Genomic DNA, 15569 nt, shown 5'->3' on the forward strand with positions numbered 1-15569 from the left:
TGGGAGTTTGGAAGAATACACAAGCAGAAAAGCCTGCAAGTGCAGTAATTCCTTTTCCCTGTTACAGACTTCTAATGACTTCCTAATTTCACGTGATATACAATAAATACTTGTCATTTCATAAAATAAAAAGGATATTCACCTGTTTCATTTTTGCAGCAGCTCTGTTTGAAAACAAAACAGCCCTATCCTTTTGGAAGCAGGCTGGACAAATTTGCAGAGCCTTTGTGTAAGAGTCTTCTGCTTCCCCATAGTCTGTAGTTGCAACAGGGAAAAAAAAAAAAAAACAAAAAAAAAAACAAGAAATAAGCAACAGATCATTTATTTCAGACTTCAGTATGGTCAGTGAATCACATGATTAGGATTTCTTTAGAAACATTTCTCAATGTATGATGCAACATTAAACCAGCAGTCAGAATAGCTGCTCTATGACAAAGTGCACAATCTTTCTAGAAGTGGATCCTTGCCCAGAAAGGAACACCTGTTGGACACAGTATTCCACTGGTACCTCCTCTCAGCTGCTTGGAAGATAACTGCCCCAACTCCTCAATGATTGACTAAAAGGTCTGTCACGACACACCTACTGACACCCAATGGCCATCCATCATCAAATCTAGTCTAAAGCAAGGACCAGTGGTTAAGCACATTATTTATTTCCAGTAATGGTAGAAAGAAATAAGGGAAAGTTCTTATACTGACTGTGAGCAATAGCCTACTTGCTGACAAATGCATTTTCCTCAAAACAGAGCAATTATTTCTGTCCATGTTAACTAGTGATCATCCAGGTGCTTAAAAGTTTATTTCTGATCAGAAAGCAATCTGTCAGGCATCAGCAGCACAAGCACACTGAACAGATCTGAAAAATTTGACATGAGACAGCTATGGATAAGATCTCAAAAGATAGCTGAGCCAATATTACAGGCTAGCTATGTTCATGGTTCCACCAGTCCCCTTCTGCTTGCTCTGGCACTCACCTGAATTAGTAAAGCATTACCCAGCAATCTTGCTCTCTCAACACACAATTTGAGACCTCCAACAGGAAGACCACTATCTGCTTATTGGAGTGTACCTCTGGGAAACGAAGGTTACCTGTTTGTGTCCCTGCTGACTGAGGGAACCATTAATCTCCATTTCCTGGTTTCTTTGTAAAACCTCTAACCATCACAATGAAAGGTGGGAGTCAAAAATTGTTTTCCCCTTCATACATTTTACCCAGAATTGCTGGTAGTATTATCTACTGCTCACCTCAACCCTGCTGTCACAGATTAACTATGTTCACAACAAGTCCAGTTCCAGTGTAAGTCAGAAATCTGCACATTTAGATCTTTGTTTAATGTAGAGGTCTCTGTATGTGTGCATGTCTGTGTATATCTCCATAAATGTGCATATCTCCACACATATACATATAAAAAATGCATATACACATATATAGAGAGATGCACATGGGTATACACAATTTATATGTGAATATGTGTATAGATATACATGTGTATAGCTATAATGTATACATAAAGGACCGAGCCAGTGGATAAAAAGACACATACAAATGTACACAGTTATGAAACAACTACTGAGTCACTGAGCCTTCATCAATTCTAAGCAATTGCATTAGCAAAACTGAAGACTGGTGGAAGTCTTTTTTGATTTGCAGAAAAAACCCTGGCAGTTGGAAGGCAGCCAGTTTTGTATAATGTTCTTGGATTTAAACACAACTTTCATGAGAATCGTGCTTTAGCAATCCAAGTCTGTGTGATTTAAACTTAACTCTTAAGGAAGTCTGTTATCTCTCTGTTCTCCAGAGCTGAGTGAAGAAATGAAAGATGATAAAGCTGAATAATAATAAATGCAAGATTTTCCTATGACTTTTCTGCAAAATCACAATGACATCTAAATATTAAATTCCCCAACTTCCATACGATATCCAAAGATTATCAACACACCTCCTTTCTTGAACTGCTCATTTCCTTTCTCCTTCAGCATTGTGCTCTCCTTTCTTCTTTTCTACAACAGAAGAAACAACATCTCAAAGTATTTAATTGAAATAAGCAAGTAGGTCAGCTGTACTTCCAAACAAACTATGAATGAAAATCAAAATAAAATACAACCTGAAGAGTTTTAACTAGTACCAAGATCCCTTGCTCGCATTCACTAAGATAACAGAATTCATAATCCATACAGCACTGGAGTATGCTAACAAGGCAGTTAAAAAGTCTCAGTTCATGAACAACACTATGCACCAAGACCATTCATAATGAATTATATGGTTTAAACTAACACGTTAGCCTCTTAGCCGTTTGCTTGCTTCTTAATTCTTCTTCAATTTGTAGGTCAACTATATAGAGTGTATTTAGGCTGGATCAGGCTCTAGGCAGCCTGGCCTAGTGGCTGGCAACTCTGCCCACGGCAGTGGGAGTTGAAACTTGATCTTGGAGGTCTTCTTCATCCCAGGCTATTCTATGATTCTTTGATTTTACGTGTAAAGTCTCAAAAGTTTTGTTTGAAATAATTTCCACCTCAGAAATCCACAGTTACCTTCAGAAGTACAAAGCATTTTGAGCTTACTGAATTAGAAACAAGTCTGCGCATAATACCTCTCTGAAAGATTTCTTTTGCAGAGTGAATAAACCATCAGACCCTGAGACAGGAAGATTGTTCTGTTATACAGTGAAAATTGCACATGCTGAGCAGAGTTGTGTTCTCATCCATGAATATCTTAGCAGTACTCTTGGCACAAGCAGAGTTGACATGAATGCTCTTAGCCTCTGACACTGAAAACACAGGATGTCATCATGCCATCTCTGAAATGTGTTTACAAAGGCAGGCTTCCACACGCAAGCATACCTCACAGAAGTAAAGAGGAAACACTTGTAAGAAAGAGAATATTAACAAGCTGAAAAAAAGAGAGAGAGAGAGAATTTGGCCCCTACTTTGCCCCTAAAGTGAATGCACAGGGGACTCAAATCAAGGTGTTCAGAAATTACAGATCACTGAGCAACTGAAAAGCCAACACTAGAAAAGGAACAGTTTCCCACAGATTGTGGAAATCAAGGATTAATGCAATTATCAATATCACACAGAACATCTCCTTGGAAACAGCTAAATATAGTACTGTGTGGAGCACTGCACCATCTCACAGCTATGCCAAGTAACTGACAAACAATACAAAATCAGAGGTTCTCTCCTCTTACTCTTGTTGCTTTTGGAAGATAATTTACCTGACCACTGTTACCATGTCACTAATAACAGATCACAGTGCTCTGAGGGAAATGCCATTCAGCAGACACACACAGAAAAATCTCCAGCAAAATCTCACCTGACCCTACAGATACTCTATTACATCAGTAACAATTTTCCTATTGCCTGTTAAAAATATTGTCTAATACTGACTGACCTTCACATTAGAAAGAATTAATGAATGAAATGTATATCACTATTTAGAAAATCAGCTTTCCTCCAGGGTTGTCTGCCAAACCTATACAAGTCCTTCTACAGTGTCATCAGCACCAATGTAGATGAGCCAGTGAGTGTTTTCTAAATATGAGCATAGGAACAAAACTGAGAGATTAAAAGCATGCATTCTTTGTGTGTACATGGGATTCTGCAGTTCAGCACAGGGAACACACTGCTACATTTGAAAGCTGCACCCTGATTTTGGAAGCACTTGTCACTGCTGCACACACATTTGTAGCTCCACAGAAATAAGATTATTAAAGCAACTTACAGATGTCTTTATATGAAGTAGAAGTTTGCACAACAGAGGTCATTTTCACAGTAGAGCAAATCACCAGGGTTGGAAGAGACCTCCAAGATCAAGTAGCCATATTTCAGCATTGAAGAGGTTTGGAAAAGATGATCTTACCAGCAAAGATGAAAGATCTACATGAATAAACCTCATCCAAGATAAGAAATGCTTGAAACACAAGCCCTGTTGACTTCATTGCTCATGACCTATTTAGAACTGGCCTTTAAGTGCTATTAACTGATTCACTGTTGCATAAGAGAGAGTTGGATGCATTGTAACAAAAGATTCCCCCCATAAAATGGTTGTGGTACTCCTGATGCAGAAACCCTAAACAGAAGGAATACTGGATGAAAATCTTAACCTGCGTTATCATTTTATTAAAAGTATTACAGAAGAGTATATGCTTACCTCAGTCAAGAATTAAAAACTAATACAAAAATGTATTTGAAGCAAGAAAACTTCAAGAGAATAAGTGGTATAATCTTTTTAGAAGAAAAAAAGAGCTGTTTTTGAACTATGGGCATCCTCCTTATTTGGTGAGGACTGCAAGCTGGTTTCTACAGCAAATATGACCAAGGTGTCTGTATGACCCATGTTTGCTGGGGAAAGGTGGGCAGACAAAAGTTCTGGGAGAGTGAGGAGCATAAGGAGTGTCACAGTGGGATGTGATTGTTCCCACTGCTCTCCTCTCAAAGCCTGTTGTTTGATACATCCTCTTGGTCACTTCAATATTTTGGAGGAAGATGAGGACTACTCATTACCCAGCTGTTCCAGACGCAAGTGTCAGTGAAAGACTTGCAGTGACTTCAGACTATTTGACCAGAAAAGGTGTTGTGTAAGCATGTTTCAGAAGCATTGGTAAGAACATCTTATATGGCTCTGCAGCTTCTCAGCTCCTTGGAAAGCAAAACTGGGATTTCTGTGACAGCCTCACCACTGTTTTCATATCCCTATATTTAAATGTTTCAGGCCATCACTTAACTGCACTTTTCGGAAAGATGAGATCTGACTGGTAACTCACGCATCATTCTGCATTTGCATTCAAAGCAAGACCCATTGGTGATGCATAGTAGGAAATTATTATCCCCTAGAAGTAAATTCCTATGGCTCTTCCATGGAATGCTAACGCATACATGTTAGTACTTCCCATCCTAAATGCACTAACCTCTGAGGCACATTCTCTGTTTGTGAAATAAACACAATTTGTTCTTGCACATACATGCACTTAAAGTCCTAATACCAAAGCAGCAGAAAGATGACTATTGTGGATTACCACTGACTTAGTCTGAAAGGCCTGCTGCAGCATGCACTGCTCCAACAGACGCTGCTGGAATCTTCTATACAAATTTAGGGTTAAAAGAAAGAAAAGAAGCACTATTAGCATACATACCCTCTTTGCTCAGCAAGCTGCATTTCCAGCTTCAACAGACTGGTCATCAGTTTACGGTGATCATATCAGACCAGAGATCAAAAATCACAAGTGACTTGTCCTTGGGACAAATTTTGCACTATGTCATTTCAGTGTCCCCACCCACTCAGTTTTCAGAACAAGACTGAGGTAGCTACAGGGCAGGCTACCACTCCTCAGCCAAGGAAGTAGGTCAGACCAAACCCCTGGAATGCTTTGCCTAGGGAAGAGTATCCTGACCTACTATGTGCCCTAAGGCTGCTTACATAAGGAGCACAGGGTCAAGGCACAGCTTCCCACCCAACTTACATTCTGTTAGGATCTCCTGCTAGTCAAAACAGATGAAATCTTGCTGTTTGTTTTCTTGCCAGTTTTCTTAATAAGATGATGACAAACAGCAAGCATTAGTTTATTATATTTACAGGAAAAAAACAAAACAAAACAACTGGGGGAAATAACTACATTCAACTAGAAATATTATTCTTAAAGGATCTGATTAGAAAAGTTTACAGATTTGGATACTGAATTAGAATTGTCCACATTGTGAAGAAATTAAGACCTTAACACAGACCTGTGTGGTAAGTAAGAGGTGCTGAGAATGAAGGCGTGATGTGAAGTAATGAGAAAAGACAGCTTGGCCTTCTGACAATGAGATACAACAATTCAAAAGAAAAACCATCAGATACAGTCCTTGGACCTCAGTTACTCTGCCAAGAAGCTTGCAGTTAAAAATTAAATCATTAAAGTTTTATTCTAGTACTAGAGAAGGCAGCAACCTACACATTTTTTGCTGTTTATATTGGAAGGAACCAATATAATAAAAGCGTTGGAAGCGGAATCCCTAAATATAGCTGGTGAGAGCTGGAGGCTGAATACCTTCCTTTTGTAATGCTTCCAGCCACGCTTCCTTTGGCTGTTCCTATGCATTTTATTGGATCAATTGATTTAACTTTGCAAGGGAACTGTTCTTGGCTCCAGTTTTGTGAAGAGCAGCAAATGTACTTCCTTCACTTCAAGGTTATTTATGCAGTGCGACAGTGAGCATCTGCATCTCATGTACCTCCTGTAAGGTCACCAAGTAGCAGTCACTGAAAATTACCAGGGTTCAAAGGGTGCACAGAAGCAAGCTATTTGAACAGCTAAGGAATATACTTCTGAGCTTCAAATATCAATTCTGCTTGTAAGCCATCTATTATTAGTCATCTGCTTCCCCCTGCAGTTTTGTGAAGCTGTTGCTGTATCACACATTCAAGGATTTGAACTTTGCTTTATGGTTACATGGTGCTCACTATAACTTCATGCTAAAGATGGATTTAGTCTTTCTACTGCCAGTCATTACCTTTTCCTGAAATGGTAAGCAGCACTTCCAGAAACAATAGGTCACATCCATCCCAGGCAGTCAGTTTAAGTTAGCATGCCAGAGTGAAAGCCATGACTACCCTGAGTGACAATACATGTCACCCTGTCACTTCTGCTCCAGAGGCAACAGCCTCAGGCAGAAAAGTGGAGCTGACCACTTAATCCATCACCACATGAGTCAAAACATTTAGACACACACAAGCCTCTCACTTCTGTAAACCAAAGGTCTCGATTTGATAGTATCAGCATCTTCCAGAGAAATGCAAAACTAACATAAGCATAAAAACAGCAACACTGCAAGAAAAATGAAGGTATAATTTTTCACTCTATGAAATTGCCACCCAGCAATTAAGTTTAAAAATACAACTGGAACTACAAATCACACAGGGAGACTCGAACTCCAGACATGATACAGACTCTTCTCACCAGCATTCAGAATTAATTACTGTAGCAGACACCGATACACTTTTTAGATGTGCTTTGATTAACTCAGAAAATAAAACAGGATATTTTGTACTGTTTTAACCATTAAATTAGGCAGTTTTAGTCTAGCAAACCATCTTCTACTCTGATTTGACCAAAACAATAACATATCTAGTGTTGCTGCTGTACTGTATGCAGGATTCATGTTAGTGAAGTAGGTCATCTTCATACAGGAATCACCTTTTACTGTATTTCTACAGGACTGCATTTTGAATGCTTCAAAACCCAAAAGTTTTGCAAGTATTACTGCTATGCAAAATAACTGTGAACACCTATGAGAAGCATTAACAAAAAATACACTTTTAAATAATTTGTGCAATTCCAACCCCTACAATTCTGTGATAAGCCCTACTGCCAGTTGCATTGTCTTATGTATTAACAATCTGGTTTTGGTCCAGCTAGGACTTCTGCTAAAAGTTCTGAGACCACCTCCAAGTGATCAACACCTGATGTCTGCTCCAAATTATGCCTCACTTCTCCACATCCCATCTTCCATTTTTGTCTTTGATTTTATTTTGTCACTACTGCAACAAACAAACAAAATAAACCACACCACCACCAGAGAAGTGAACTTTCACAGTCAAAGTTACTATCTCGTATTGGACAAATATCTGGAATTGGGAAAACATCAATTACTGAAGTGAATGATTATATCCAAGAAGCCATCTCAAAAGAAATATCAGATCCATTCTTAAATCCCCAAAAAAGCAAATCTCTACAGAAGCTGTAACTTATAGAAGAGCACTGAGATCAACCTGAGGCACAGGGCAGAGAAGGAGGCAGAGGGCAGCAGTGTAAATGCGTTGATGAGAACAAAGATGTTCTCTAACGCATCTGAGAACTCCTGGAGGTTTAAAAAAATAAGTTTTGCTGCCTAGTCCAAAATTGAAAATAGGCATAACTCAAAAACACTGTTTCCTCAAAGATCAGTTTCACTTAATTCAAAGTCACTAATGAAGAAACTGCTCTACTAGAGCTATGTTCCTACCATGCTGACATTTCCTAGCGTTAACACAGAAGATGAGCATCACAGCTAGCTGGAGCTCTAGCACACTTGTCACAGCTCAAAGACAGGATCTGTTGTTGAGAAATACTACATATTTATTTCAGAGCAGCTAGAAGAGAGTGTTACACATCCACAGTAAGAGCTTACTAGGCCAGGTGCTTAAGTCTTTCCCAGACAAGGCCCAAAGAACAAGCAACATCTGTCATGAGGGATTCAGAATCTTGCTGCTAGATAAACTCATAATTAATGGGTGCCCCTCCAGAAGAGGACCAGGTCAGACCGAAACAATTACCATGTAACAGCTGTTGGGTGTCTTCTGATTAATTCTGCAGACTAGACCAATGTCAAAGCCATCACTGTCAATGGCAACTAACCAGAAAATCTGTTTGTAATGCATCAAAAACAATTTACTGCTCAGTGCCTCTGCTGAGACAGCAAACAGCATGCTTAAAAACAACAAAAAAAATCTTATAAAACTGAATTTTGTTTCAAGCTCCATAATTCTCAAAAAGCTGAGTTTTTTTTTTAATTCTCAGAAGTCCAAGCACATAAACTGCCTCTGTCCTAAGCTACATTTATTTTTTTAAGAATATTTCTTGCAAGTTCGTGTCTTTATATACTCACCTCCCTTCTTAATATACTCTCCTCTTCTTATCCTATTTCATTGTGCAAAGAAGACCTCTTATAGCATTTGTTGTGCTTCTGTTGAAGCAATTGCCACTGCTTAAAATTAGAAACCTCACAACAAAGGGCTCTCAGATTTTACTCAGCACTGCTACTGCAAAGCTTACACGTAGGATATGCATAAATACACAGAGCAAGGACTAAAATCCATCCCTGCACCTCCAGAATACACTTTCCACAGTATAGTTATATGAGAACATCGCTCAAATTTCTGATTTATTAAAGCTATTAGATGACAAGTGTGTTCAGTTTAAAAATATATATATACTAATAAGAGATAGCTGCATAATTTGATTTGAGCATGGCTAACACTCAGCTCTCCTTATTACAAACAATATGAGTACTTAATTTATGTTTGGTTTTGCAACTATAATTAACACAAAGTTCTTATTTCTCGGGCAAGTAGGCTAATTGAAGAAAATATGTCTCCCTCGTAAGTAAATGCCATCCTGAGGCTTCCATTTGATGTCTGCTTTCAGCAGCACTGCCTGTATCTAAAAATACAGCATTATTTTTTCATCTGAATCAGACCCTGTAACTGGTTCACTGCACATGCACACAGAGAAGTGTGCTAGCTCAAGGAAGGAGGCAGCGGGGGCTTGAGAATAACTGATCAAGGGCTGCCAAAGTGGCAAACAGCACCACTGCTGAGCGTACTGTCATAATCTAATGACATTGTCAAATAAACTTCTGAATATTTCTGCCTCATTGTCTCCTGCTTCAAAAAGAAATTGCTCTCCTCAAAAACATCCCTTCAAGTAACCTGAGGTTACAAATTGAAAAAAAAAAAACAAACAGACAACCCTGAATAAAATGGATGCAGACTGTAACTGCAGCATGTTTTCTTGGCACCTGCATCATTTAACAGATTATCTTCATAACCAAAATATGAGAAGCTTCCATTTCAAAAATACAACTGATATAAAACATTTCAACAACAATTCCAAGTACCAGAGGGAAATGACATGACACCAAAGGCTTTTCTGAACAGTGAATATAAGGTCATGCAAAGAGAGTGCTAATGGATGACTCTGGTAGTTATAACATCTGCTGCAAGCTTCTAATTCATTTCATGTCAGGATTTCTCAAGCTGTGCTTCTAACGGATACAACAATATTTTGTTACAGAAAAAAGTTGTATTTTAAAGACTGCTTATACACTCCACTCAAAAAGCCCTCTGGGGAACATAAAAGTTCAACCTATAAATACTGCTAATCTGTGGATACTATGCAGTGGGCTCCCTCCACTCCGTTTGATATATACATAAACTACATTGAAGAGTACAATCTCAATACCACTGGAAAAACAAAACAAAACAAACAAAAAAACAACAACAAAGGAAAATGAGAACTGCAACCACCCATTCTTTCTGTAAGGAAATGTTACCAGCTTTAAACAGTTATTTTGTACCTCCACAGCACCTTTCAATGAAGAATGCAACAAAGCAGAATGTAAGTATTCAACCTTCACAATTTTTTCCTTATTTTACAATGGACCACAGTTATTGTGGAAAATAAAATGATTATTTAACAATTAAGTGGAAACAAGAGAAGCAAAAAAGCTAACACCCTTGATTTCCATGTCCGTTCCTTTTTCTACTGCTTGCACCCATGCCATTTTTCCCCTGGAGTTCACTACCTTCTCTATGAATCTCTTAAGCTGCCTTCACATTAGAAGCTGCTGCAGAAGCCTCATCATGACTCACAATGACATTGTTCCTTGCTGCACAAGCAATAAATAGTGATACTGGTCAAAATTAGAAAGGACAATGTGATCATGTCTTTTCTGTTCAGCAAACAGATGAAGGTAACATTGCCCTCTGTCCGGGACTGGAGAGACTGTGTCTGAAAGGTGTCAAGTTTTGGTGTTCTTCCTCCTAGTTCTGCATTTACAAAGAGACAATGACTTTCTGGGTGGAGCATACAATCCAAGAGAGGGCCCCACAGCTGGTGGGGACATGAGAACCATGATGTAAGCAGACAGCCTACAAGAAGTGAGTTTGTTCAGACTTCAGAAAAAGGTACCTCCGAGAGACCAGATGCGAGAGGAAACGGAGACAAACTCCTCCTGGACACATGGGAAAAAAAATTCCAGTGCTCGCAATCTGCAACAAAGGACATTCTAAATAGACACAAAGAGAAAAAAATTGCACCCTGAAGGCTGTTTAACACTTGATCCCATAGGTCTATAGAGCCTGCACAATCTCCAGACTGGGAGATGTGCAGCACGTTTCTGAACAGCCTTGTCTCACTGAACGAGCTTGGAGCATGGAGCTCAACCAGATGGCCTCCAGAAGTTTTTCCAAGGCAAAGGACATATTAGACCACTTCCTGAGTTGTTTTTTTTTTTTTTTAAACATTTCTCATTGTTACATCTCACACTCCTAAGGAGATTACATTCTATGATCCTCTCCTCCACTAACCTCATTGTTTTTGCACTTCAAGGAACTTCTACATTGACCTTACTGACTGTATTACTGATGAAAAATTCCCTTTTACCTTCACTGTTGTATTGGGGTCATAAATCCCACCCCAGCAGTAAGGGAGCAATCTGAACAACTGGATTAAATTTCTCTGTGCTTGTTTATAACCAAGAATTTAGTTGTTTAGTTGCCTATGGTATATTAGCTCTGCATATTTCTGCTCGTCAACTCTCTATTTACTCTAGCTGACAATAAGACCATGACATACTCAAGTTTCTCTCTAGTCCTTCCCTCTTTCCAGCTTTTTGGGAGCAGCTTATGGTCACCTTTTATTTACTTACACAACATAAAGAGACCTAGCCAACAGTTAAGAAAGAGTGGTACAGCTTTACCAAGTCAGGTGAACAGGAAAGGATCAGACTTGCTCTACAAGAAGTAAATCCCTATAAATTCAAAGAAACATTCATAACATTTTATGCACTTAAAATATATGTATGTGATTCTTCATTTCTTCTTTTCCTTATTTTCATAGTTTATATCTATAGTTGGTATTCCTTCAACTGCTTCTGATGATTTAGGAGTTTCTGAAATAGAAACTATAAAGCCATACAAAGCATTACATTCCCCTATCAAGTAGTGCTTTCCTAAGACAATTCTTATCTTCTCTTTTCACCTTCCATTCCCCAACTTTCTCCTTAACTCATCATAATCAGTTACTCAGTGATACTTATGATCCAATTTGTGCAGCTAGCCTTCCAGTAAGGATTCTTATTTCTTAACACTAGACCTAATTCATGGAATGGGTTGGGTTGGAAGGGACCTTAAAGCCCATCCAGTTCCAACTCCCTGCTGTATGCTGGCTGCCCCCCACCAGCTCAGGCTGCCCAGAGCCCCATATCCCACCTGGCCTTAAAGGCCTCCAGGAATGGGACATCCAAACCTTTTCTGGGCAGCCTATGTCTCACCACTCTCTTAGTATTTCTTCCTAAAATCTAACCTAAACACACATTTAAATTCAGTATTTTTTACTCCTCCACTATTAAGGAATTAAAATTGCATTAAAAAAAAAGTCAGAAACAAGTAGATAACCTTTTGCTACATGCTACGGAAACCTAATTACCAGCAGAAAGTAACATTACAAGTCCAAGTCAAACCCTGAAAGTAATTTAACAAGTTCTCAATAAAGAAAACATGATGACCATAATGTCTTCGAACCTTGAAAATAAATGTCAAGTGACACCAATGACTGAGGGGCAAATCATCTGGTTCACACAGTCTTACTGGAGAGCAAATATGATCTCTAAAGTTCCTGAACTTTCTCTCAGACTTATTTCATTCCCCATAACTATATCCAGCTTATCACTGTGATAGTCACCCAAACATACTGTCCAATATAACTGCATCAAAGGTAAACAAAGCAATCACATAGCACATATTGTTTTGAAAACTTCAGTAATCTATAAGAATAAACTTCAGTTTTAATCCACAAACACTGTGGATGAACTAAATTATCAACAGAACTATCATGAAATCTTCTCCAAGATTTTTGAAAGGGGAAAACAATGAATGCACAAAAACTAAACAACACAAGAAATGGACATTTTTGTTTCTTATAATCTTTCTTAGACACAACCTTACACAAGTTAACAGAATGCGTGTCACCAAAACATTATGAACAGTAACTATAAACAAAGAAGTGTTTTAAAGGACTACCTTCATGTTGGTCACAGACTATCTAAACAATTACAGTAAAAATACATCTTCTGTTCGACCTAACTAACTGGATTACCTGTTTTTCTTCCTCTGGCATATCTTTTTCCAGTTCTAGTAAGTATTCTTCATCTAGCTCTGTCTGCTTCCTTGTGCTATTCTCATCATTCTGTGAATTTCCTTCATCATCCAATATAGGCTCTTTCACCTCAAACGTGTCATGACAGTCATGAAAACACTCATCTGCTGTGGTGGGATCTTTGGTTTTAGATGGTATATCGCCACTTTCCATGCTTGGAGGATTCTGGGCATCTCTGGGGCCAGATGCCCATGAGCTGGTGCTCTCTGATGACTTCTGATCAGAAAGCTTTAAGTGATCAAGCAATTCTTCTGGTGGACATCCATCTTTAACCTCCTCCATATCAGAGTTCTTGGAGTGGTTTGATTTTTAGGAACAAGAGAGAAATAACCCTGAGTCAGCTTAATGCAAATATCTTAACATCACTGTTTAGAGATACACCGAATAATAAGTGATAATACCCTGAGTAAACCATGATTGCTTGAGGGTAGGGCAGATCTAACAGATATTGTTTCAAGCCTGCCCACAACTAACCAAGCCCAACGCTGTTCCCATCCCCAAGCCACACTCCCGGGGTGCCCAGGGCCAGCCCAGCACGGCGCAGCAGCGGGCCCCATGCATGCACCGTTCCGAGCCACGGGCCTCGCGTGCAGCGAACCAACAGGCCCTGTCAGCACCACGGGGGGCCGGGCACCAGGCCCCGTTCCCAACACCTCAGCCCAACCCCGCCCGCTGAGAGGCAGCCGTGTCGAGGGCTCCCCGTGACAGAGCAGCATAGGTCAGACCCCAACCGGACCCCAAATACACCCCCTCCCGCCGCCCTAAGCTGAAACCCCACACCTCTCCTCCCGGCCGCCGCCGTTCACCTCTCACCCTTCACCCCTCAGATCGCTTCCGGCCTGCGCCAGCCAATGGGAGGGGCCGTGCGGGGGCTGCAGGGATTTGTAGTCTCGCGGGATCAGCGCGAGAGGGCGGCGTTTCCTCAGTGTGGGGCGGGTGTCGGTGGCTGCTGCAGCGCTCCGAGGGCGGGTGGGGGTTACGGCCCGAGGCGGGAGGCTGCGCTCCTGCTGAAAGGAGCTGCTCAGTCACGAGGCAGTGAAGGCATGTTCTTTAGGAGGCTTTCGTTGCTGTAAGCGGCTTTAAAGCAAGCAACTTCTGGTGAACGGGGAAGTTTAAAGTTTACCTTTGGGTTAGGTTTAAAGTGGTCTGACTGAAGGAAAACCAAGAGGCAGAGCCACAGTGTAGGACGAGCATAAAGCCATTGCTATAGGCTGCTCCCGATCCAGGTTGGATGGAATGTGTTGTGATCGGTGGGATGCGATAGAGGATGATCCTCAGGGAGCGTGAGGTCCTCAGCAAGGCAAGCAATCCTTGTGTTAGAGTGCCTCACTTCTGGTGGACTGAAGTCTATCTGACCCAGATGAGGCTCTTGGGGGATGTGGGTCAGTAGAAGTTTTTCAGCGTCATTCCTGACCTCCATGCTTCTCAATGATCCCACCAGTCAGCCTGAAGAGCTTATGGGATTCTCAGCATTTCAAAGTTGAGGCAGAAATTAAAGACCTGGATGCTGGATTTGTTTTTGGTCCCAACCTGCTCAATCTGAGTGTGCAAGTGTTTATGCTGGTGGTGGATGTGGGTATTAAAATGAGATTGAAACATTGCACTAAGCAAGAGCATGTCAGCTTATGGGGAAAACAAGTAGCATGTCCGTGGCTGATTTTTTTTTTCTCCTCTCTCTGTGGAGGAATAAAAGTATATTCGGCATTCTTCAATGTCCCAGCTGTGGTGATTTGCCCCATGAAAATGCATTTCCACTGTTCTGCTAGCAGTGTCAAATAGTCTTGCTTAAGGAAAGCATTTCTGAACCTTCATACTGTCCTGTTAAATATAACTCCATTTGAAAAAGGACAAGGAGATGAAGATTCCTGTACAAAATCAAGCCATGCAGTTTTGAGTTGTCTAGAATGCCTTTTAAAACTCTCCTGTGCAAAGAGCACAGGGATTTAGGAATGGTACAGGGTTTCATCCTGGAAAAAAAAGTCATAATGGTGAGAACAATACTGGGTGCCAGGGTTCAGCAGTCCTTCTGGGATGGTGTGTCAACCTGTGTGTTACTTCATTTCCTAATGAGAGCTTATTTGCCAGCAGAAGTACAAGAACAAGTTCTGCTTAGAGTTTTTGAGCTGTTACTGATCAGTGACAAGATATTACCTTGCTTCCATGCGGGGCAGGGGTTTCAAGGTCCCACACATCTCTGAACTGTGGCAGCTAAGGCTAGGAACACTTGTTTTTCATGAGCTATAGTCTTTGACCAGCCCTGCTGCACACTATCCAAAGCCTGTCTGTCACTTCTGGCATGTGTGTCGTGAGTTTACTGATCTCACATGACACTTTTTCTTCAATGCTACATTTTAAAACAGGATTCTTTTTTTAATTTTCTGCCTGCATCTCATCTGATCTGAAGATGCTTGGGGGCTCCCAGAGTGATGTAATAGAAGACTATCCAGCAATTTTGTTTCTCCCAAACACAATGTGGGGGAAAGCTACAGTTCTCTAGAAACTCAGTTCCCAATTATTATTCTCTCATGAATCTTCTCTAGATCTAGCAAGAAGGCCAAGCTTTTCCAGAGACTACAAAGAATGGACTGCAGTTTACGATTGCTGGTGCACCCTGAA

The 15569-nt window shown here is 40.3% G+C and overlaps 1 protein-coding gene across 1 annotated transcript in view; it reads right to left on the bottom strand.

Moving 5' to 3' along the window:
* TTC1 (tetratricopeptide repeat domain 1) overlaps positions 1–13838 on the bottom strand; it is a 31380-nt gene extending 17542 nt beyond the window's left edge. The window contains exons 1-4 of the mRNA XM_065734515.1: positions 13760–13838; positions 12894–13244; positions 1941–2001; positions 143–255 (exon numbers count right to left, since the gene is read on the bottom strand). Of these exons, the coding sequence (XP_065590587.1) occupies positions 143–255; positions 1941–2001; positions 12894–13235 (516 nt within the window). The 5' untranslated portion in view covers positions 13236–13244; positions 13760–13838. The remainder of the gene's footprint in view (positions 1–142; positions 256–1940; positions 2002–12893; positions 13245–13759) is intronic.
* Between the last annotated feature and the right edge of the window lie 1731 nt (positions 13839–15569).

The sequence above is a fragment of the Cyrtonyx montezumae genome, unplaced genomic scaffold (genome assembly GCF_038088225.1).
Source record: "Cyrtonyx montezumae isolate F1298 unplaced genomic scaffold, pur_monq_1.0 scaffold_18, whole genome shotgun sequence".
NCBI lineage: Eukaryota > Metazoa > Chordata > Aves > Galliformes > Odontophoridae > Cyrtonyx > Cyrtonyx montezumae.